The sequence below is a fragment of the Lepidochelys kempii genome, chromosome 9, assembly GCF_965140285.1.
Source record: "Lepidochelys kempii isolate rLepKem1 chromosome 9, rLepKem1.hap1, whole genome shotgun sequence".
NCBI lineage: Eukaryota > Metazoa > Chordata > Testudines > Cheloniidae > Lepidochelys > Lepidochelys kempii.
The window spans coordinates 73,153,812-73,179,467 of NC_136388.1; the positions used below are offsets into that span (position 1 = coordinate 73,153,812).

The following is a 25,656-nucleotide window of genomic DNA, read 5'->3' on the forward strand; positions in this document are numbered from 1 at the left end:
AATACAACTCCAGACTACATATCATATGTTTATATAGAGGAAAAGGGAAAATACAATATCCACATTCAAAACGAATGAACAAAAGCAGAAAAAAAAAGAATTTTTGTGTTTGATGTTTTAATGAGGAAGGAACATATAAGGAAATAAATGGCATTTGCAGATGGTTAAATACTGAAGGAAAAGCATTGCATAACTGGAACAACCTTTTCTTGAGAGCATATTCCTGTCCTATGAATGTTCCTATTACAGAATAAAAAAAAAAAAAGACAAAGAAAATAAAGCAATGTCATGTTTGCATACTTCAACAACCAAACAATGGAGTTCATGAAGCTATTCCCTTTATCAATATACTGTAATATTGTAGGATTTGCACTGATAGAGAAAACATGTTATTTGAAATCTATAGTCTATACTTAGATTAAACTTGGAATTTATGGGGAAAAAAAGATCTTGAAAATTATTTGCTTTGCTCTGGCCAACCTATTTGCTTTGGCTATTTTCTAAAGCACTCATGTCCAGGAATCTGAGATCCTGTACAATTCAAAAAAAAATTAAAACTGGATTGAATGTCCTCCAAAACTGGCCACTTTAATCAAAGAACAACAATAGAAGATCTGTTGTAAAATAACGGAAAATATTCACAAAAATAAACTGACTCAAATAAAATGGCTTCACATCAAACCTTGGAGACAATCACAAAGAGACGTTAGCTAATAATACCAGGGAAGAGTTCCATAGGTATTGTCTTTGATCTAAGAAAGCCCACCCCTGTCCCCCAGTCAGTTAGAACTTCAGAACAGAAAGCAAGAACAACTCAACTAATATCGACTGTCTCATATGGGTAAAGGGGATATACAATCATTCATCTGCCAATGGATTATTAATGGTTTACACTGTATTCTGAATCTGTATCTCTCAGATTTTAGGCATTTTAGAAGTTTCCCACCCACACAGTCAGTACAATAACATGATGTGTGTCTCTTAAAAATTATTTTATTTATTTATTTATTTATTATATGTATATATTTGCATCTTCTTCAATCTCACAAATGCAGAATAGCCACAATAAAACAAGTATCTTGATTTCCCAAGTTTTAAATATCAATGCATGTCTGATCTAAAAGGCAAGTTTAACATTTATGTCTTGTCTTGGTGATAAAGTTCATGAATATATAATGAGAATGGAACAACTCTACTACTGATTAAATGTCAAAAAAGGTTTTTATTGTCAAATATACTGTAGATATAGAAGATATATAACAAAGAACACTAATTGCTGAAAGCTTTGTACAGTAAAAAAAATTCACACGATGTGTAGAGGAAATGTTTATTCTCACTGTCAACAACCAATTATAAGTTGCTTTAAGATTTCATTCAGGCTGAACCACACTATTATTGCTGACAATAATATAACCAAGCTTTGCTGAGTGAAATGTTTCAAATTCAAGTGTAGAGATACAGTCTATATAGCAAGTAAGTCTACATCTACACTACAAGCTAGAGGCGGGATTCCCAGCTCACATATATATACTCATGCTAACGTGGTGAGAACTAGAGGCAGTGTAAATAGTAGCATGGTCGGGATGGCACAGGAAGCAGCAGCAGGGCCTAGCCTAGCCAAGTACATACCACCGGGCTCAGGCAGGTTCGTACTCGGCATGCTGCCACGGCCTGCGCTACCACAGCTGGACTATTTAGTCCAGGCCTAAGCCTCATGAAGTTAGCACGAGTATGTATGTGTGAGCTGGGAATCTATTTTGCAGTACAGATGTCATCTAAAGTTACAGTATGAACGGTAGGTGTACCCAAGGCAGCATACACTGTACAATAACAGCTGCTTTCAAACATGTAATCAAATCATGCCAGGAGTATTAAACAAGGCTACTAGGAGATTACAATAATAATTTCTCATATTTTAAGGATTTTGGTCACCATTTCTTGAGAATATATTGTAGGAGAAACCATAGAAATTATTCTATACCTAATTTGTATTCTTCAGTTCAAACAACATTTTTTATTAGACATATAGGGTGCACTAAACTGCTCTGTGATGTTTGTCTTGGCAATAACCGTACATTCAACTTCCAGTTTTGCACTTTTGCTAAGCAACCATTCTTAAACTACTGCATGTCTCCATTAATTTCCAAAGCAGATGAGCTGAGAAATCAGACTGACAATATAATAGCACAAGACATTTACTTGGAACTTTACAAACCTATGCTAAAAAGCACTCCCTGCTCCGAAGAACTTATAGTCTGCTGCCACATATACAAGACAAACAAAGATAAGGCTCTCACTTCACAAATGGATTATGGCAGGGCCTGAAACAGCAGAAAGTCTTTTTGGAAGGGAGGTCTCACAGCAGCACAAGCCACACACATCTCCGAGAATGTCAGGGGGACTAGAGGCAGTCATTGCAGCCCCAGCAGTGTTTTGTGCTGGCTAGGGAAAGAGCATGGCCAAGATACCCAGAAGATGCACTGATTCAACACATATCCGGGAGCAGTTTCCATTGGTGGTGTTCCTGTAGGAACCTCAGAGACAAATTAAAAATTCCCACTCCTGACAGAACTTTTGACGGACATCAGTGCCTTCCTCTGGGAATGAATGCCTCTTCTAGCACACCTATGCCCACTGGGGCTGAGGTTTGCAAACTGTACACATAATCCCATCCCACCACTATGCCTCTGGGATGAATCAAGCTCACAAGCCCAGGTGCGTTTTGACAACAGTTCATGGGAGAGAAGATACGGCAAGTAGGGGGATGGCAAGGTGGAGAAGGACTCAAAAAGTGGTTATAAAGGTCAAACGTGGAGAAAAGAGAGGGCATTTGGGGATGGAGAAGAAGGATGCTATTCCATGCTCAGGGAGCTCTATGAATCAAGGCATAAAGTGAGGAGTAGGAGGGAGCAGCAGGTAAGAAGTGGGAAGGAGTGATTGGGAGAGTACCTATATATATGCTGGCAGAAGTCTGTAACATAAACCTAGCCTAACAGAACTACCTCTATTAGTTCTATTAGGTATTACCTCTATTAGGTATTTCTGTTAGGCCAGTTCTATGATACAGACTTCTGCCAACACAGCTGTGTTGGTCAGAGTGTGAAGAGGTGTGATCTGCACAGCTACATCGTCATGGCAGAAGCCCTTAAGTGTAGTTGCAGCTATTCTGGCACAGCTAGGTCTTTACCAGTATAGTTTGTTTCACTCATGGGGAGTGGTATTACTTTATCAGTGCAAAGCACAGCTTTACCAGTAGAGCTGTATCAACACTGGGAGTGCTTTGCTGGTTTACTATATATATTACTATACCGGTAAACCCCTGGATCTTAAGAACAATGAAAAATCAATCAGGTTTAGTATACCAGTATTCCTATACCGGTAAACACTTTTAGCATAGCCTTCACCTTAGACACCATTTACATGCCATTTCAGTAGAGTGTACTCAAATAAAGCTGCTGCCAAGTATATTGCATATTTTTAGTATTCAACAAATCCCTATAGTACATTCAGCTGGCAGCTAGTGATGGAGAAACCTCAAAAGTTTCAATTCAGATAAGCATCCAGAATTCTGGATCTTTATCAAAACTTACCTGAATAACTGTGGACATGAAGACATGATGCTTGAAGAATTCAAGCTGAAAATTTCACAAGAATGGGCTTTCTAATGAAATTGCTAGTAATTTCTGGCTCCAGACAGATCACAAATACCATACAGTAGCCTTAGTTACAGTATTCCAATGCTTCCATTTCTGATTAAATCCAGGAAGTATAAAAAAAAATTTTTTTTTAAGTTAACTCAAAAGTTTTAGAATTTCTGCAGAGACATGGCTCAAGTTTGGGTCGAAGGTCATAATCAATACCAATAAATAACTAACATTCAGATAGCATTTTTCAAACATTAACACCAACATCTGACTGGGGAGCCAAAGGCCTCTAGCAGAACAAGAGGAGAGAAACGTCTGGGATTGGTCTGGTCTGGACAGTAGAGATTCATATACTACCACCTCTACTACCACAAGGTCTCAAAGGAATGGGGATTGGCCTTTCCTCCCACTTCAAATGAGGGAGTTGAAAGAGTTGCTGTCATTGCTTCATGATGTGATTCTCTGGTGGGCCCAACTGCATCACTGATTGGCCTGCCATGTGTTCTGTCTCCTGCTGTTTGTTGCCATCTTCATTTGAATTAATCTTGGTATCACATGGGGCATGATCAGCCACACCCTAATGCACATAAACACAGCTACATTCTAAATTCAAACTCAAGAGGCAACAGAGGCCAGCGAAGACAGCTTTCTCTGAAGCCCCTCCCCGTTGTATGACTCCAGGCTCCATTTCTCTCCTCTGCTGCCCAACCTAAGCCTCAACACAAATCAATGGAACTAAGTTCTATTAGGCCCTGGACACCCTATCAGCTTGAACTCAGATCAGTGAGATTTGTTGTTCTTGATCTGTGGTTGCTCGGATGGGTGTTGAGATGTCTCCAAGACTTAAGGTGCCTCCCTGTATTCTGGCCCAAGTCTGTTCAAAGCATTGTGTAAACATTACCTAGTTAATTCTTAACATACCCCTGTGATGTAAATGAAGTTTATTATTTAAATGGTCAAAGACATCTCTTTTAGCAACCCTCTGCTATTAAGCAAACCGAAGATGCTAGAAACCAGAAGGGAGTAAAGTCAGTGAAATGGAGGCATAAGCCCATGACATACACAAATTAAATTTACAATTATATTTAAGATTAATACACAGATAATAGGTTACGTTATGGTCTCAACTTGATCAGTAAGAACTGATAACAGGTAACTTAGGTATTTCTCCTTATTTCATACACACTATGGCCCCAATTCAGCAAAAATCTCTATTTTGTAGTATACTTAAGCAGGTGGTTATCTGCTTTCCTGAGTTGGGGCCTAGGTCTGGAAAAGCTAATGTACAAATTGGCTGCCTTAAAATATGTATTACTAGCCACTTTTTGTAAACTCATTCATCAATAATATAATCAAATAATATTCATGCTACCTCTAGTATAATATATACCTTCTCAGAGCAACACACTCAAAATGTAATAAAATATTCTTGGTATTTTCACTTTATTTTATGGGCAAATTAATAGTTTCCAATATCCTCTGCCAACGTGATTTACTTGTTCATTGCTTTACTACATTTACTGGGCTAGATTTTAATATTTTTTCTAGGTTCTTATAAATATAAAATGTATATTTTTATAAAAATACAAGCAGTTGTGGAGTTAGAAATAAAGGGTGTTTAACATGACAATAATTCGCTATGGGCACATTTGCCCTTGGCTGGAGGAAACATGACAGCTCCTTTTCAATCTTAGCTAATATTGATCTGGCAAACTGCTGCTGTGAATATAAAGCCAGGTCTTTTATTGAGCCAAAAACATGGAACACCCACCTGCACCCATTTGAATTTGGTATGGAACCACCTTGCCAAAATTCCACCAATATGTCACTTAGAGCCATGGAACACATTTTTTAAAAATTATATATAAAATACAGATTAAAGGGCGTAAGCTCTCTTGTAAATAAATGGAATGAATGCAGGCTCCACCAAATTTTATGAATCAACACCTTAAAGAGAGAAACTAGAATTAAATGTTATTACTCAGCTAAGCTACCCAAATTCTATAAAACTAAATAAGGCTCAAAAGGCCTGCAGATGTCCTGAATCAGAACTTGCACTCGGAAAGCCATGGAGGTGGCTTGGGACCTTGTAGAGTGAGCCATAAGGACAGCTGGGGGCAGGATGTTTGTGGACTCATAACATGCCCGGATACACAAGGTGATCCAGGAAGACAGTCTCTGTGCACAGATGGGGAGACCTTTCATTCGTTCTGCTATCACTATGAATAGTTGAGAAGATCTGCAGAATGTAGAAAGCTAAGTCCTCAGGATTTCCAGCGAGTGGAAACACTGTTCTTCTCTATTTGTGTACAGCTTACGGTAGAATACCAGTAAACAGATAGCTTAACTGCAGTAGAACTGTGAGGCAACTTTAGGCAGCTGTACTTTGTCCTCCAATGTGAGGGCCCGGATCTCTGGGACTGTCAAGGTTCCTTCCCCACTCTGAACTCTAGGGTACGGATGTGGGGACCTGCATAAAAGACCCCCTAAGCTTATTCTTACCAGCTTAGGTTAAAAACTTCCCCAAGGTACAAACTTTGCCTTGTTCTTGAACCATATGCTGCCACCACCAAGCGTTTTAAACAAAGAACAGGAAAAGAGACCACTTGGAGACGTCTTCCCACAAAATATCCCCCCCTTTCCTGGGGAAGGCTTGATAAGAATCCTCACCAATTTGTACAAGTGAACACAGACCCAAACCCTTGGATCTTAAGAACAATGAAAAATCAATCAGGTTCTTAAAAGAAGAATTTTAATTAAAGAAAAGGTAAAAGAATCACCTCTGTAAAATCAGGATGGTAAATACCTTATAGGGTAATCAGATTCAAAATATAGAGAATCCCTCTAGGAAAAACCTTAAGTTACAAAAAGACACAAAAACAGGAATATACATTCCATCCAGCACAGCTTATTTTACCAGCCATTAAACAAAAGGAAATCTAATGCATTTCTAGCTGGATTACTTACTAACTTAACAGGAGTTGTAAGGCTGCATTCCTGATCTGTTGCCGGCAAGAGCATCACACAGATAGACAAACCCTTTGTTTCCCCCCCACTCCAGATTTGAAAGTATCTTGTCCCCTCATTGGTCATTTTGGGTCAGGTGCCAGCGAGGTTATCTTAGCTTCTTAACCCTTTACAGGTGAAAGGGTTTTGCCTCTGGCCAGGGGGGATTTTATAGCACTGTATACAGAAAGGTGGCTACCCTTCCCTTTATATTTATGACACGGACTCTTCCGGCTGAAGTGATGGCCACCAGGAAGACCACTTTCCAGGAAAGGTGTAACAATGAGCATGATGCTAAGGGTTCAAATGTGGGCCCCATTAGCTTTGATAGGACGAGGTTCAAGTCACAGGTGGGCGTGGGATCTCTTACCTGTGGGATACACCCTTTACAGACCTTTGAGCAAGCGGATGACCATTTCGTGGGAGCAGTCTTACTGATTGTCCATCTTGCGATGGAAAGCAGAAATGGCCGCCAGGTAGACCTTGACTGATGAGAGGGCTAGGACTTGTTGTTTCAGAAGCAACAGGCACTCCAGATAAGCTGTAGAGATGACTGTAAGGTGGGATCTTTTATGGGGAGCACCGGATAGACAATTGCTTCCATTTCGCAAGGTAGGTGGCTCAGGTGGAGGGCTTCCTACTGTTCGGTAGGACCTCACAGCCATGCTCCAAGCACGCTACTCCTAAAGGTTCAGTCATGGAGCTTGTAGGCCACCAAACGGAGAGTCAAGACTCGGACATAGCAGCTGGCCATGGTCCTGAGAGATCAAGTCCGGGATAATGGAAGCCAAATTGGAGCCTCTACAGGTTTACCGAGAAGAGTGGCAAACCTGTACTATTGGGCCATGCTGATGCTATGAGAATGACTCCCGCGCAGTCTTGTTTGATTTTCACCAGAACCCTGTGAATCAATGGAATAGTAGGAAAGGCGTAGAAAAGGCGACTGATCCATGGCAACAGGAACACCTCTGTGAGGAAGCCCAGGCTGTGGCCTTGTAGGGAGCAGAACTGATGACATTTCCTGTTGATGCGGGTGGCGAACAGGTCTATGAGGGGAGACCCCCCCACTGTCGGAAGATGTCCCTCACAGTGTCTGGTCGGAGAGACCACTTGTGATGAGAGAAGAAGAACCTGCTGAGGTGATCTGCTAGCTGATTCTCGGTTGCCGGGAGGAACGATGCCACTAGATTGATGGACTGAGTGATGCAGAGCTCCCTGAGGCAGATTGCTTCTTGGCACAGGAGGGAAGAACGTGCACTTCCCTGTCTGTTTCTGTAGAACATAGCTATCATATTGTCCATGAGAATAAAAACAGTCCTGCTGTCCATGTGAGGAAGAAACACCTGGCAGGCTAGACGCACTGTCCTGAGCTCCCTGATATTGATATGGAGGGAGAGTTCTTCTTGGGACCAAAGGGCCTAGGTCCTGAGAGACCCAGGTGGGCTCCCCTGCTGAGGCCTGATGCATCGGATACTAGAGACAGGGACTCTCTAGTTGAGGACTTGAGAAGGGTACCCCTGCCTGTACCATGTGGTTGTATAGCTACCAGGTCACTGAGTTGAGGATGTGGGTTGGAACTGTGCACACTGAGTCTAGGTGATGGCAAGTGTCACTTGCATTGTCACATTGTCACTGCAGTGGCCATTGATCTGACCACAGAATCAGCAGCATCCAGAGCCATCTGCAGGGAGGCACAAGCCACAGTTTTCCCTTCCTTAACAAGGGAGGAAAACTCCTGCATGAAGTCCTGTGGGAGAAGGTCTTGAATTTCATCATGGGCTCCCACATATAAAACCATAATGACCCAGCAAGGCTTGCTGGTTTGTTACGCAGAGTTGAAGGCCCCCTGTGGAATATGCCTTCCATCCGAATAGGTCCAGTTTCTTTGGTTCTTTTGTCTTAGGCATAGGAACCATCTGTCCCTGGCAGTCCCTCTCATTGGCAACTGCAACAACCAGGGATCCTGGGGGGGGAGGGAGGGTGAGACAAAAGAAATCCGTACTCCTTGGCCAGTACAAGATACTTGCGCTCTGTGCAGTTTGGTGTCAGAGGGAGAGAGGCAGGGGTTTAACACAGTGCCTTCATCAGTTCCACGATGACATCATGCAGAGGTAGGGCCACTCTAGCAGGTCCCATGGGTGATAAGATGTCCAGCAGGCCATGCACAACCTCCTTGACTACCTCTATTTGGATACCCAAGTTTGAGGCTACCTGCTTTAACATGTCCCGTGTTACGCCTTGTGGTCGTCCTGCGGAAGGAAGACTGCTGGTGTCACTAGTGCCTCATCTGAAGAGGAGGAGGAGGAGGCTAGGACAGCCTGTGGAACTTCCATAGGTTCCTCAGCATCTACCGGGGACCTATGATGCTTGGTACCATGCTCGTTACTGAAGTCTGGATATGGAGCCTCCCTGTGCAGTGCCGGGGGCGCTATCACCTCTGAAACAATGGAGTATGAGCACCTTGAAAGGAAAACCCCCATGGTTTCCAAAAGGGCCACTGTATCATTGGTGGACTCCATAGACCCTATAGCTATGCGCCTGGCAGTACCATGGAAGACGGGGCCGTGGTATGGTATAAATGGCCCAGAGAGCTGTGATGTCAGCTATATTGAGGAGGGGAATAAGACCCGATCTCCAAATCTGACGAAGACTCTGAGCTGTGATGCAGAGACCAGGACAGTGCCACAATGCTCGGTCTCAGAGATGGTCAACGAGGCAATCCTGGGGGGCAAAGTGGCTGAAAACTTGGCCTTTCCCCTAGACAACGGTTGCAGCCCTAGGTGAAATTCAGGGAATGGCTCCCCGCCGCTTGGTGGCACCTGTGGTGCCAAGTCTTGACCCTCCAGGGATCCCGGTACCGGTAGGGTAAGAAGCTCCCTGGCCTCTGTGAATGCCTCGGGAGTTAAAGGCACCATGAACTAGCTGGTGCATCATCTACTCTGTGGTTGTTCCTCTACAGGTGTCCAAGGAGCTTGTTGTGGCTGATGTTATGGTGCCGGAGGAGATGATTGGTCCAGCATGGATCTCGCTTTTTCCCTGTCTCCCTTCGATTTTGATATTGAAGACCTGGTCTTCTCTTGGTGCTTGCAGTGCATCTTCTTAGACTCTTAGATCCGTGCGAAGAGTCCCAGCTCGATGGAGGAGTACTCCAAACCGAAGCTGAAGTGCTTGGTGCTAAGTCCCAGCATGGCTCCGAAGCTGATCTTAAGGCTGCCTCCATGAGGAGGACCCTCAGTCAGGCCTCTCAGTCCTTCTTAGTCCAGGGCCTGAAGTCCCTGCAGATTTGGCAGTGGTCTTTCCTATGATCTTTCCCCAGGCATTTGAGACAGCTCGAGTTGAGGTTGGTCAGGGGCACAGGCTTACTGCAGGCAGCACAGAGCTTGAAACCGAGAGACCAAGGCATGCCCTGGCACTGCGAAGGCGGACAACCCCGCAAGTTAAGTACGGAGGCATATGAGCTTTCTAAAACCTCAAACTACTAAAAACTACTCTAACTACTAACTATAACAACTATTTAGAATAAAACTGGTATGAAAAAACCACTAGGAGAGAACTGCCTAAGTAATGAAGGATTCCAGCCAACCATCACAGGCGGTAAGAAGGAACTGAAGGAGAATGGGGTCGGCAGGCCCTTTTTACCAGTGCCACGTGCCAGAGGGCGCTACAGCCAACTCTACGGATACTGCTAGGGGAAAAATTTCTGGCAACCGTGCTCAGGGCATGCAAACACCTATGTGGGAATGGACATGTGAAAGCAATCAAAGAAGAAAAAGTGTATGACTTAATTGGCTGTAGGTCCAACCAGATATTCAAGCCTAAATTTATTTGAAGACAGACAATGCAGCATCAATGAAAATTTTCTAATTAAAGAAGTCTTTAGTGGGTTTTATGTAAATAATAATATGTAAAGGGGGGGGGGACATCCTAGGATTACATTTTATTATATGCCACTATTACTAACTGTGGGTACAGATGTAAAATATATATTATTAAGTCTTAAGCAATTAGAGCCTATTCTTTCTTTATTTGACCTACTCCCTGTGCAATCCCTTTGCTTTCAATGTCACTACACAGAAAGTAAACAGGGGCAAATGTTGTCATTTAAGGTATGACCTGTATTCTTTTCATTTGCCATGGTGACTAGATTTATATTGGGGAAAGTACTGAATTTGGCCCACTGTCTTTATTCTCCTCTTGATAAGCACAATTCCCTCTGATGCCATGGGAATTACACATGTGTCTTGGGGAGAGAGACTACACTTAATGAGTTACAATTTTGGACAACCTGCTTTCCATTGGCAGGTTTGTACCAAACACTAATACTTGTTATTATTACCAGATATAAAAATTATAAACAAGGAAAAAATGTAGCCCTGAATCTACAGTGGCCAGTATGATTTATGACATCAAAAACTAGTAAGAAGACTAATGTTCTGAAGAGGTTGCTCTTTAAGTTCAGCCTGCATTCCCTTGTACTATGCCCACTCTTAATTACTTCACTTGCAACTGTAAAACTGTTTTAACAGACAAAATTAATTATTTTGAATAATCCTTCTGAAATATTATATGCATTTTAATTGTATACACGCTGTCACTAATTAAAGTTTCCTACCTTTTTGGTGCATTAATTCAGAGATTATATCACTGGCAAGGCAACAATTACAAAAGGTTGTTTACTAAAACTAAAAATAAACTGAAAACATAAATGTACTCTAATAATATATTTAAAGTAATGCTAAAATATTTTGATTGGGGGGTTTTATTAGATATTATTTTCCTACTTTTAAAAATCAATCTCTTTGTTCCTTGAACACATTTCCTGTCAATAAAATGAAAAATGATATAGATTTAGGAGGATAGTGGTCTCAGTGTAGCATCTCTCATATTATTATTCCAGTATCATCTGTTACAAAGTAAGACCAATTCCCACATCTAATTACAAACAGGATTTCAGAGTCATTAAACAAAATACATTTCCATTAGTGCTGCTGTAAGAAGATAGGGGGGAAAAATGAAGATTAGTTCATGCTGCACCTCTGTTTTTCAAGCTTTGAAGATTTAGACCTCTGCACTCTGAGATTATAAATTTGTAAGGGATCGGAAAGGTGACAGACATGTGAAAGCTCTCAATTCTGAACAGTTTAAACATACCATTTGCATTTTGTCATTGGTCTATCTTGTGCTCCATTTAGTTCTGATAGAAAATATAGCAAGAACCCAGAGATGCCTAAAGGTAATTCACTTGGGTTTAGGGTTCTTTTTAAATAAACATTTTTTGCTTATTTAAACTAAATTTGTTCCAGCAGAATGTAGGTATGAAAACGTAAGATTACTTGTAAGTAATTTTATCTTGATGGAAAAAAATATTATCTGCTATTAAAAATGAGTATAGATTCTTAGAATCCAGGTAAGACTATATAAATCAAGTGAGTAGATTATGCAGTATGTCTAAATGGCTGAAATACAAACTAAGAGGCATATATTCTCCCTCTTCAATGCGTGCATTCAGTTACCATTAATTGTAATGCGTCAATGGAAAAATATACCCCTAGTAATGCCAGTTGAATAAAGTATGCACACAAACATGCTTACACATTATTTAGTGACAACTTTTCTTGCCAAAAGTCTGTCTCAGGTAGTCTCAACATTTTGCTGCCTATATTCTGAGACATATACCAAATTATCTATTTTAGTTAACTGTTGATATATATACATAATTTTTAGCATGTGTGAAATGAGAGCCAACAAACAAACTTTGGGCTTTTTTTCTCCTTTACAAGAAAGGTATGCTGTAGAATGGTTGCAGTATAATAGAATTTCAGTTATACCCTTGTCCACAATTGCATCTCCTTTGTTATTCTTAAAACTATAGTGTCAGTTATTTATATTGTTTGAAGTTGTTTCTCAGTCGGTCCAAATACAGAATTGTTATCTAGTCAGATACTATTACTTTTTGTATTACAAGATGTGCCAACCATATTTTAGGCCCCGATTCAGCACAATAGTTAAGCACACGCCTATTTTTAACAAAGAGAGTAATCCCACTAAAAACAAGAAATCTACTCACATGCTTGAAGATAGGCATGTGCTTAAGTACCTTGCTGAACTGGGGCCTTAATAGAGACACTAAGTTCAGAGTTGACTAAGCGATAAAAGCACTGTAGTGTTTCACAGCTTTACAGATTATATACTCGTTAAATTCTTAGGGCCAAATTCATAGCTATACTGATATAAATCAATGGGGGAATGGAGCAGAATCTGGCTACTGATATTTATTCCAAGAACAAACCTATTTGCAAAATAAATAAATATATTTGCACCTTTCAAGCTAGACTTGAGGTTGCAAGTTTTCGCATATGGGGTTGGGGTCTCTCACAGGCTGACTGAGAACACCAATGAAGCCAGTGATATAAATGCCTACTATGCAGGATCACAAATTGAATATAATACAAAAAACTTGTTCCTTTTACTGGAACCCACATTTATTAGTAGATTCTCCAGGAGGATGATTAATCTGCCAGGCACTCCCTCATTTTTCTTTCCTCCCAAATTCTCATCCCCCTGTTTTCTCAGCAAGTACTTCTAAAAACTCTATTCTTCCTTCCTCAACATTCCTCCAGTTCTCCCACTCCTGAGCTATTCCTCACTCCCCAAAAAGTTCTGCTCCCCACTTTCACAATTCCTTTGGTCACAGTTACAGGTTAAACTGCACCTCTGACCCCTCCTGGTCTCTCCTAGTATACCCCTGTTTAGGTCTCAAGCCTGCGGCCATTACCTGCCTCTTGGGGTTGAATCACATATTTCTCTTACTCTCAGACCAGGGCCTGGTTGCAGTCCACTGGGCATCAACCATGACTTACCTCAGCGGGTCTGACTTATTTCTAGACCCCACAATTCCACAATGATAGTAGTCATCAGTGATCCGACAGCCTCATTAAAGCAATGTATTATTTATTTAGAACGAAAGCATTTCAGAGGAAACATATAAAAACAATAAAACAGACAGTAGGCATATCTAGCTTTTCCCCAAAGCTTACAATTCCCTGGCTCTGGAAAGGCCCAGCTTCTTAGACTCCCTGCACAGAGTATCTCTCTCTCGTTCAGCCTGTCCCCCAAGACAGTTTCTGACCAATGACCCCCACAAATTCTTTTTCTACCCTGAGAAATGCTTTTCAAACTCTTTAGTATTCTTCTGATCTCCATACTCCTAGCTTTGCCAAAATAAGGCTTGCAACTTGTTCGAAACCAGAGTCACGATTCTTGAGACTAACAGCTTGCCCTGCTGCCTTTCAAGTATATGCTTGGGTGTTTTTAGCCTGGGAAGCCACTGTGTCACCTTCATACCCAGAATCCACTGAATTTTTAGTATTTTAGGCATAAAATAAACTTTCCACTGCCCCCAGTATATAATCAGTTCCCCTCACTGGCCAGGACACATACAGTGTTCATAAAACTATTACATACTATCATGCATAACATTATTATATATCATAGCCATAGCTGTCACACCTTCTATCTCAGTTGTCACTCCTATAAGGAATAAAACTTCTCCCTGCAATATTCACTCTACCTGCTGTCTCTCTCCCCATCCCTCCGTCCCACAGGTGAGCACACTCCCTTAAAGCTGTTGTCTGATCTCTACAGTAATCAAAGGCAGCACCACTAGAGGGCGCCAGGCTTAGCAGCTGCCCCTGATGCTCTCTCCCCTCCATCATGTGATCCTGATACACAGGGCAGAACTTCAGCTGGAGGCTTGGACAAGATGGTGTATCCAAAGTGCCTCTATAAAGTGGCAACTTATGTTTTAACTGCCTGTTCACATAATTGGTCTGCCTTTGTTAGGAGTCTGTGGATTGTTGGGTCAGTCATTTGAAAAGCAACCAACTGACAATCTGATATTTACATTTGGTCAATTTCTCTAGCCATTGCTTAGGTGTGCCTCAGTGCAAAGCTCTTTATCTTCTACCAGCAGTTTGGAGTATAAAAAAGCAAGTATCTTCACCAGCCATTGAAACCAATGCAAGTTTTGGTTTCTGATTAATAAACATAGATGTTCCAATTAGTTAGGAGAAAGTTTTAACGCATTTATTTTAAATAAGTTGAAGGAATGTGGAAGTTAGCAGAACATAATTTGAGATCTAGGGCAGTGGTTTTCAAACTTTTTTTTCTGGCGACCCAGTTGAAGAAAATTGTTGATGCCCGTGACCAATGGAGCTGGGGATGAGGAGTTTGGGGTGTGGGAGCGACTCAGGGCTGGGGCAGAGGGTTGGAGTGTGGGGATGAGGGCTGCGGGATGGGGTGCCGAGAACGAGGGGTTCAGGGTGTGGGAGGAGGCTCTGGGCTGAGGAAGGGATTTGGGGTGGGAGGGGGTCAGGGTGTGGGCTGGAGCCGGGGATGAGGGGTTTGGGGTACAGAGGAGGCTCTGGGTTTGTGGGGGCTCAGGGCTGGGGTGCAGGAGAGGGTCAGGGCTCTGGACTTGGGGTGCAGGCTCTGGGGTGGGGCCAGGGATAAGGGGTTTGGGGTGCAGGAGGGGGCTCTGGGTTTGGGGGAGTCAGGGCTGGGCTAGGGGATTGGGGCACGGGTTTGGGGCATAGTCTTACCTCCAGCGGCTCCTGGTCAGAGGTGCAGCCGGGGTGCAGAGGCAGGCTTCCAGCCTGTCCTGGCACCGCAGACCATGCTGTGCCCCAGAAGCGGCCAGCAGCAGGTCTGGCTCCTAGCTGGAGGCACGCAAGCAGCTCCGTGCAGCTCTCACCTGCAGGCACCACCACACCCTCTCCCATTGGCTGGCAACCGGCCAATGGGAGTGCGGAGCCAGTGCTCGGGCAGCATGCAGAGCTCCGCGGGCCCCCCGCCCCACGTAGGAGCTGGACCTGCTGCTGGCTGCTTCCGGGGAGCAGCGCAGTGTTGGAACAGGTAGGCACTAGCCTGCCTTAGCCGGGCAGCACCGCCAACAAGACTTTTAATGGCCCAGTCAGCGGTGCTGACCAGAGACACTGCGACACAGTGCCTTACATTCCGTGATCCAGTACTGGGTCGCAACACACAGTTTGAAAACTACTGATCTAGGGTGTCAGGAGTCAAACAAAGGTTTAATTTGGGTAAGATGGTGTGGAGAAGTAGCTTAGACTCTCTTATTTCAAGACTGTACACAAATTATTTTAGGCTTAAGGATAATTAATACAAATGAAATTCAAACCTGGTTCTCTTTACAACTGATCCTAAAAATACCAATACAATATCTGACTGGTCATAGAAAATAATCTCAAAAACATTCATGTTTTTTTTAAAGAAAATTATCCCCTTTGAGATAAAGACACTTTGTTCATATAATATGAATGTGTAAAAAATACCTGATTTAACAACAGAAAAGAACTGACTTCATGAAACCTTCATGGCATTCAAAAAGATAAAAACAAATTCTGTTCTTTGGTCTTGTCATCTTTACTGTTACAATAAAATAACAGCTTAGGCATCCCCCTTTTTAGAATAAAAGACCTACCTCTTTTGACTTTTCAAGCACTTGAAAATTTAAAAGAGAAAGCCTAAAAATGCTGACCATGTAATAGCTGGGTATTCATGGTAGGTGTAGAACATGAAAGGTTACAATATGGATCTGTGCCTACGCATTTCTTTTCAACTTGAGCAGCATCCTCCTGCTTCTGCTAACTCGGCAATCATACAGCTGACAGATTTCTGCGTTTTCTAAATAATGCATGGGATTTTCTTTTAACATGTCAGTGCAAAAATATCAATTCTGCCCCTGTGTCGTTTGTGATGCTGATTTTCCTTGACAGCATTCCATTAAACCAATGAGTTTTCTCCCTCCTGATGGTTCCTTAAATATTCCTCTGAGTGATGTATTTGTGGTTTTTTAAACAGATTGTGAAGGATGTTTGCATTTATGAGAAACCTGCATGGCAGGTACTGCAAAAAAAAGGAAACACTTTTTCCCCACAAACACACCTATTTCTGACTCCTCAAATGCCAAAAGGTATGTGGAGAGGGTGTGGGGGGAGAATTTTTAGTTTTCTGCTTACCTAATTTATTTTGTTCTCTGGAAATTAAGCAACAACAGAGTCTACATTCAGAACAACATTTGCACTTCCTAAGGAAATACCATTGAAACACTTAGTACTGTCTGATATCACTCCTGGGAAAGCAAAAAAAGCATTTATGCGTGTTAACTCCAAAAGCCAGCAAAGGGAAAACAACTAGTTTATCCTTTGCATAGTAGTTTATACAAACAGGTACTGTCACTGATACTTCTTGATTATGCCACTGTGGTACATAGTATACTTAAAGGATAACAGAATAATGCCAGCTGTACTGTATTTTTGCACCCTCTCATTTATATTTTCCACTTAATCTACTGTCCCATATACTTTAGCTCTGGATCACCTGTAGAAAAGAACTTCAGTTTCACTGTGAAAACTACTATGATTCAAATCAGTTTCAGGTTCCCCTAGTCAATGATATGTTAGTTTTCCAAAATCCACCTCAGCCTAATATTAGGATTGTATGATTATCAAATATATGATTTTATAACCACTTTTGTCCATCCAGAGAAGTTTTATATTGTTTGCCTTGTTTCTGTAGGACAGCAAAATGGCTCTTTTGGCTTGGCTGTGGCAATCTGCACTCAGCTGACAGAGCTAGGTTCAGCTGTGAACTTTGAACTCTTGCTCTTTTGCTCTTATTCATTCTCTGGAGTGGGAGGAGTAGGAAAGGCCATACCACTTACACTGCACCTATTACCAAACAGTCTTTGGAGCATTACTAGCATTAGTCATGTTAACTCTTCAGAATCTTGCCAGTTCCCAAATGACTGGTAAATTGACTGATCTTCAAGGATTATATAGAACAATTGAGGAGGAGGAGGAGGAAAATAAGATTAAGAAAGATGCAATAAAAAAAACCCTCTAAATTTATGTTTCCAAGTAAACATGCAGCTCTCAAACACTTTGTTACAGTAAAAAACTCAAAGGAAACAAAAAAAACCTCAGCTGCTGTATAACTATATTTCTGATTTGACAGCTACAATTATAATCATTCAGGCATCTATTTCCCACAAATACTCCACAGCCATAACCTTTAGTGATTAATTATAAAGTTCCAGGAACAATAGTACATGGACTAATTTCCTAAAACAATAAAAGACAGGATTTCTCATTTGGAGCTAAATGAAACACGAACAGGTTGTTATGCATGCTGAAATCTAGATGCAGAGTCATGTTGCAGCCATTACAGAAGCTATTAAACGCAACCTTGAATCAAAGAAACTGTAGGTCTGTCTCCTAAAATAAAATAAAATGTTTTTCCTCCTATAAGATGCTTTTGACTTCTTTTTTCCACTTTGTGAGTAAAAAAAAAAAAAACCAACAACTTTCAGAATCCAATTTTCTTTCTCATTCTGCACCATCATTTTATTTTTTAGTAGTAATTTAAACAGAAACAATTTAGGTGAAAACAAACTTTTGAAAAAGCTTCCTATGCAAATATAATTATTATGAGGTGATTTCATAGTTTCACAATACCCATAAATGAATCAAAGTTATAAAGTGTGTACTAACTCCTGATCTAAATGACAACCTTTTTTCAACTGTTAAGCCCCCACTCTGATCATTTAATGAAGTTTAGAGTTTCCATGCATAAATGGGTGAAAGTTTGATGAGTAGTCTGTTGCTTTGTACAGTAAAATCAGTAGTTGCTGATCTGGTGCCCTCTAGGAAAGTTCTATATTCCTACACATATTTCTCTTGACTTAAGATATAAACTTATTTTCTGCACTACCTGTCCTTTAACAATAATCGTTCCGACAGTGAAAGATCAGACAGGCTTTATACAAATAAGAATATTACAGAGATTAGGAAAAATAAAAATTGTGATTTTTATTGTATTTGTTTTCTTTTAACAATGGATATTTTATTTTTCATCATGGAACAACTTTAGGGCCCAATCCTGCAAATATGCACTTGAGCAACTTTACCCAGTGAGACTAGAGATCTAAATAAAATGTTTGCACTTTTAATTTTCTCTTTCATTTGATGGGATTTTATGCAACCACAATGGTATTACTGAATTTGCAATAAATTCAAGGACAAGAAAAACAGTCCTTTCACCATATGTACCTAAGCCCCAATCTCCAGCAAAAGTCAATGGAAATCTTTCCAATTATTTCAATGAGTGCTGAATCAGTTCCAGAATGCAGAGAATCTCACATGATACAGAGAGTCTCTCATTCATACATACAGTATCCTCAGCATACTTTGGGAATACTTACATGATGGTCGCTCAGAAAACCTGACCATTAGGTAAACAAAATAATGTTAACTCTGTACTTGAAATATTCCCTAGTGTTCCTATCGTAAGAATATCAAATATTGCAAATGCACGGCTGGTAGCTCTGCCTATTATTAAGGTTGCCTGACACTTTCCATTGTAAGGTCCTGTTTTCAGTTGCTTATAGCTTTGCCAAACTAACTGCTCAGGCTGAAATTTTACATGCCAGGTGGCTACCTCAGGTTGATTTTTTTTTTTTGAAAATTTCAGTCAAAACAGTTAAGCCATTTTGAGCAAAAAAGGTGTGCGCTTTTTGCCATTGCCATGGAATCTGCCACAAATTGGCCAAGTTATAAGCGTTTGAAAAAATCAGAGTTTGCACATGCTCAATAGAGACTTACTGGAGTTTAACAGCTAAAATCTCTGAAGATTACATCCTCACTGAGCATGCTCAATCCTCTCACACCTCCTAGTGCTGACCAGATTGTGCATGCATCATCCCCACAGGACAACTTAGTATGCTCCATCCTTTCACAGCTCTTATGTGTAACAGAACTGCATATGTACCATCCCTACAGAGTCACTGAGCATGCTCCAGCCAGGGCTATAGGGGAGAAGCCAGACTTTCCCTACCATAGCTGCGTCCAGCTACAGTGTGGCTGACTGTTGGAACTGAGGGCAGGAAGCCTGACACTCCTGATAGCACCCAGGCAGTTTGGAAGAGGAAGATGCCCAATTCAAAAACAGCCAGACAACAATGTTGTGGTGGAGAGCCAGGAGAGTAGATTGGGACAAGGGAGCTTGGGGTGGCAGAGACTAGGACTGGAGGCTGGCAGGGGATGGACACTTGAACTAGCTGGAATCGGGAACTAGGGATGGAAACAGGGAGTAGGGAGGACACTAAGATAGGATGAGGAACTGGGGCAGAGTGGGACTGGCAGGGCAAGGAAGAATCAGTGGGGCAGGGGAGAAGACAGATCTGATAAGGAGCCAGGTGGTGGTGGGGAACTGGTACTGGAGGGGCAAAGATCTAGGGGAGGAATGGATATGGACACTGGATGAGAAAACTGGGGAGAGAGACTGGGACTTGGGACCTGTGGGGATGGATAACGTGATGGGGAGGGCATCTGAGGGAGACAGATCAAGGAATGAGAATGAGTAGGGAATGAAACTGGGAGTGGGTGGAAGATTGGAGGGAGGCTAGGACTTCCTGGGAAAGGAGACTGGGATCAGAAGCCTGAGGCCTGGAGACTGGGACTAGCAAGGTAAGGTGTATAGGAGTGGGACAAGGACCCAGAGGTGGCGAAGAGACAGGACAGAGGCTGAGACAGGTTAAAGAGGATGCGGTAGAAGTGGTCAAGTTTGGGAGGAATGGGCAGAGTCTGTACCCACTAAGAAACACTTTCCTCCACAGCCTGAAATGGAACCCAAGATACTAGAGCCTGATGGTTCCTCTGCCAGCAAATATTTTTGAAACCTAAAACCAGTTGGAAATTTTTTGTCAAAACAGAAAAAAAAATGTTTTGACAAAACAAAATTTTTTTTTTTTTTGCAAAATTGCATTGATTTTAATGAAATTTCTGGCAGAAAAAAGTTTGAAATGTGAAATTTTTCGTTTCAGAAAACTTTAGGAAAAATTTCAATTCAGAATCACTAAGGGCAGGTGCTACTTATGACTGTTTGAAGCATCGTATTTGCTAGACCAAAGTGTCTCCTCTTTGTGGTGTTGTAGCTCCACAAAGTTCAATACACAAATGGATTCATCTTATTCTATGTTCCTTGAGATGTCCTGAGAATAATTCCTCAATATTCCTGACACAAACACTTTGATCTAGAAAATAAGATAGCACACACTATTCTAATTAAAAGAACAGCTGTTTTCAATACCCTAGAAAAATTATTTCAGGCTTACACTAGGAAAAAAATTCAAAGTTATTTTTTTTCCAGAAATTAAATTACAATTTTTTTCCAAATGAAATTTTTCAAAACAGATTTTTTTTCCCATTTTGCAGGAAGTGTCAACATTTGATTTTCTGAATTTGAAATGAATTTTTTTTTAAATGTCAGAATTTCCGACAAAATGGAAATTCCAAATTTCATAGGTTATAAGGTCAGAAGGGACTATTGTGATATCTTGTCTCACCTCCTTTATAACACAGCCCATAGGACTTTCCTCCACTAACTCCTATTTGAACTAAAGCATATCTTTTAGAAAAACATCAGATCTTGCTTTTAAAATTGCCATTCACGGAGAATCCACCACAATCCTTGCTAAGTTGTTCCAACTGTTAATTACCAACACAGTTAAAATGTTTTAGCTTATTTGGAGTCTGAATTTGTCTAGCTTCAACTTACAGCCATTATACCTTTGTCAGTCTACTTACTCCATGTAAGTACTTATAGGCTATAATAAATCACGCCTTAACCTTCTCTTTATTAATCTAAATACAGTGAGCTCCATGAGTTTATCACTATATAACATATTTTCCAATCCTTCAACAGCTTTAGAGAGTGTCATCTCCCATAGTTTTTAGTCCACATACAGGATAACAATCTTTGCTGCTACAATTTACTCTGTTAGCTCAAGAGGAAGATGTCGGTGCAATGGATCTCAAGGTTCCAGCCCTCCTCAAGAATCAAGTGGGTATCAATATGATGCTACGTGACAAAATTTGTTTCATCAGTTTTTTTTTTTTTTTAACAAAACTAGGAAATTACACACACAAAACTCCACATTAAAAAGACATTATTAAGGTCTCAAAGTCAAGCACTCAAAAGTTAAGAAATGTCAGATTTAAGGTTGCCTGTACAATCTTAATTCAGCCCTCCTGGGTGCATGCAATATGATACAGTGTTTAATTCTATAATCACACACTACTTTTTCTACCCTACTCTGGCAATGAATCAAGGATGTGTAGTGAAGAAGGCTGTTATTCGTAGTACCCCGGCCTCATTTGTTGCAGCAGTTTGAAAGTGTATATTGAATAAGGGAGGAGACTGCAAGAAGAAAAAGGATGGTCTCATAATTAAGGTAGTTGAATGTCATCCTGAAGAACTCAATTCTATCCATGCCTCTGCCACAGAGTTCCTGTGTGATGCTAGCCAAGTCACTTAAACCAAACTTTTCACATGTGGTGACTAATTGTGGTCCCCATTTTTTTGGATGTCCCACTTAGTCCCTTCAGTCTGATCTACAGAAGTGCTGAGCACTCTCAGATGCAACTGAAGTCAATGAGAGATGTGCTTGGAATAGATGAAGAGCTATGTCAGGGATTGGCAACCTTCGGCCGATCGCAGCTCCCACTGGCTGCGGTTCACTGTTCCAGGCCAATGGGGGCTGCGGGAAGCGGTGAGGCCGAGGGATGCGGGTGCTGCAGGTAAACAAACTGTCCCGGCCTGTCAGTGGATTTCCCTGATGGTCTGCGTGCCAAAGGTTGCCGATCCCTGACCTATATAATGCTAACAACTCAAAAAATCAGGGCTCAGCTAAAATAGTGGATACTTTGGGCCTTAATCTCTATGTGCCTCACTTCCTTGTCTGTAAAATGGGGAAAATACCCACTCATATCTTATCTTAATAACTTCATTAATATTTTGTGAACCACTCAGACACTATAGTGATGAGCACATAAAAAAGCTCATGAAGAAATGAATAATTCTGTCTTCAGAGCAGGGTTTGAACATTGTGCAGTTAAGAAGGCCTGGGGCCACACATTAAACAAAGAGAAAACAAAATATAGAACTGCTGCTAATTACAGTGAGGACTGTCAATTCTGTGCACTGAATGAGGCAGGGAGGCTTAACTCTTGCATTTTCTAACTTCTTAGTTCTTGATTTTGCAACCTGAATAATGTTCTTTTAACATAGTTTCTAGTGTGTAATTTAAGGTAAAATTAGACAATTTTTATAAGGTGACCACTATAATTATAATAATTCTTAAAACTAGCCATGGGGTTTTTCTATGGGAAAATTTCTGCTTAGCCATTAGGGCTGAGATGAAATATTTTTATTTATCAGTTATGTTTTCAATCATACCTCTTAGCAATATATACTCATGAAACCTCACAAATGCAACTGGGTTTGAAATTTGTGGAGAATGTATATGAAGGACACAAATTTAAATGATTATTCAGCGTGCCCTAATTGATATGGGTTCAAAAATGTGAACAAGAAGTAAATATTTTGCATAATGGATTTTTCTGGGAGGAATAGAGGGAGTTAAATGCATGAGTTAAAAGCCCAATTTCTTCAATACAGATGAGCAGACCCAATTCACTTAGCAAAAGATAATGCCACTGTTGGAGAAACTCTGCTTTGTGAATAATTTGTCATGAGTTCAAAGTTATTCCTTTAGAAAATGAGCCTAAGACATCCCAGCTGCTTCTTTATTTGTCTAAAAAATTACCATTTTGATGGTACAACACCTATACACTAAATGCCATTCAAGCAACAAATGCTGTTAGAGTGCATTCTTCTTTTGATACACGTGAGACTTCAACTGATGTCAAGAAGAGTTCTGAGTACTGACAGAGGGAATAATATACAGTACCATTTACATCAGTGATGAAAATAAAAACTGCATTACATTTTAAAGTGGAAAAATAATATATGGAAAGGGGAGAGCTCTTGTTGAAAATAATAGGCCTGAAGAAACATGGCCTTCTGACTGTAGACATTCTAATCTGGCCTGTAGTATCTCCACTACTTCCCTGAGTCTGAAATGAATTCATCTATTCTTATGCTTGCAGTGTCCTGGGAATACTTCCTTTGAATGCTTCCTCTATATTCCTGACAAGGGCTCTGGAATAACCAAAGAGCATACTTTCTTCAAAGAATCCGTCTCAGGTTTTAGCTTCAGCCCAGTGCTTGTTGAGTCAGAACTTTAGGAGTTTAGTTCAGTGCTGTGTGAATATTTATACAGGGCAGACATGCTCAATAACACTATTGGGTTAACTACCTCACTAGTGAATTTCAGTATCTTCATTTAAGGATATCTTCAATTATCTATGATATAACATACACCTCCTGTGTCTCTAATTCATAGCTCTGTGCTGTAAATGGGAAGGCCAGTGTGCTGGAAGGCAGAACTGCAGAGTTTAAGGTAGTAATTTACCACTCCCTCTTTCCCTCTCTCTGATGAATTGTGACTCATCCTGAATTCCAGAAATCGGATTGCTTTGGAAACCTTCTATAATTTACAGGAAAACTCTACACTCAATATTTTTTGTCAACAGAGAAGCCTTTTGTTACTATAAAAAGTATTTAGAGAGGCATTTAGAATTTGATTTTTGCATAAACTGTAACAATCTTAAGCAACATTTCTGAAAAATTAGTGTAAATTACTGTTATGAGCAACATTGGAGAAGTGTGTGAGGTGATTCTTAATTGGTTCTGGGGGTGTGTGACTAACTACAATAGCAACAGCATGACAATACCAGAGAGCCTCTCCTTTTTGCTTTCCATGCCCAAACCATAGGAGGCAGAGCCCTCTTGGGGATTATACAGGAGAAAATATTTACCTGCATTAGAATTGAGCTCTTCATTCTCTGATTCTGTTCCATTTTGGCTTCCACTTCCATGGACGCTATTCATTGCCATAAGCTTCATCTTCTGTAACTTCATTGCCTCAGCCATGGCAGCTGCTGTTAGACCTAGCAAATGTAAATAAATAAATAACTAAATAAATATTGAGCATTCCTTTCTACAATATGAATAAAGCACATTAATACAGTTCACTTCTCTTTGCCAATTACTATAGTGTTATTTTGAACATCACCCTGAAATGGAGCCACTTGGGATATTCCACTATAGCATTTCATTCCACAGCATTTGTGGACTGGATCTAATTTTATTTTTAAAAATTATTTCCTGTTGCTTTGATCACTATCTGCTAATAGAACTGCAAGAAATTCCTGAATATATATAGGTCCTTAATTTCAAAAGCAGGTGGCCAATTAATATCACCACCCCGCCCCTGCCCCCAAAAAAGGCGTGAAAAACACAATTTTGGTATTTTTCCGGTCAGCTATATGGGTATCTGATCCAAACAAAATTTTTGCTGTCCCACTGGAAATGAGACAATGCCATTAAGAGTTCAGGTAACTATAAACTTGACCTCCAATCAGCTCAGGAAAGATGTTACAGTGCTTATCAGCTAAATAGACCCATGAAAATATACAGCATAAATCAGAAAAGGAGTACTTGTGGCACCTTAGAGACTAACCAATTTATTAGAGCATAAGCTTTCGTGAGCTACAGCTCACTTCATCAGATGCATATCGTGGAAACTGCAGCAGACTTTATATATACACAGAGAATATGAACCAATACCTCCTCCCACCCCACTGTCCTGCTGGTAATAGCTTATCTAAAGTGATCATCAGGTGGGCCATTTCCAGCACAAATCCCACCTGATGATCACTTTAGATAAGCTATTACCAGCAGGACAGTGGGGTGGGAGGAGGTATTGGTTCATATTCTCTGTGTATATATAAAGTCTGCTGCAGTTTCCACAATATGCATCTGATGAAGTGAGCTGTAGCTCACGAAAGCTTATGCTCTAATAAATTGGTTAGTCTCTAAGGTGCCACAAGTACTCCTTTTCTTTTTGCGAATACAGACTAACACGGCTGTTACTCTGAAACCTAGCATAAATCAGGTGGCTATGGGAGATTTTCAAATGACTCAGAAGCTACTTTCTCTGCCATATAATCTGAAAGAAAGGGAA

The 25,656-nt window shown here is 40.8% G+C and overlaps 1 protein-coding gene across 7 annotated transcripts in view; it reads right to left on the reverse strand.

The window, feature by feature from the left end:
- DACH2 (dachshund family transcription factor 2) overlaps nt 1-25,656 on the reverse strand; it is a 457,244-nt gene that overhangs the window by 106,796 nt on the left and 324,792 nt on the right. For all 7 annotated transcript variants that reach the window (XM_073360874.1, XM_073360876.1, XM_073360878.1 and 4 more), the window contains one exon: nt 24,449-24,580. In XM_073360874.1, the coding sequence (XP_073216975.1) occupies nt 24,449-24,580 (132 nt within the window). The remainder of the gene's footprint in view (nt 1-24,448; nt 24,581-25,656) is intronic.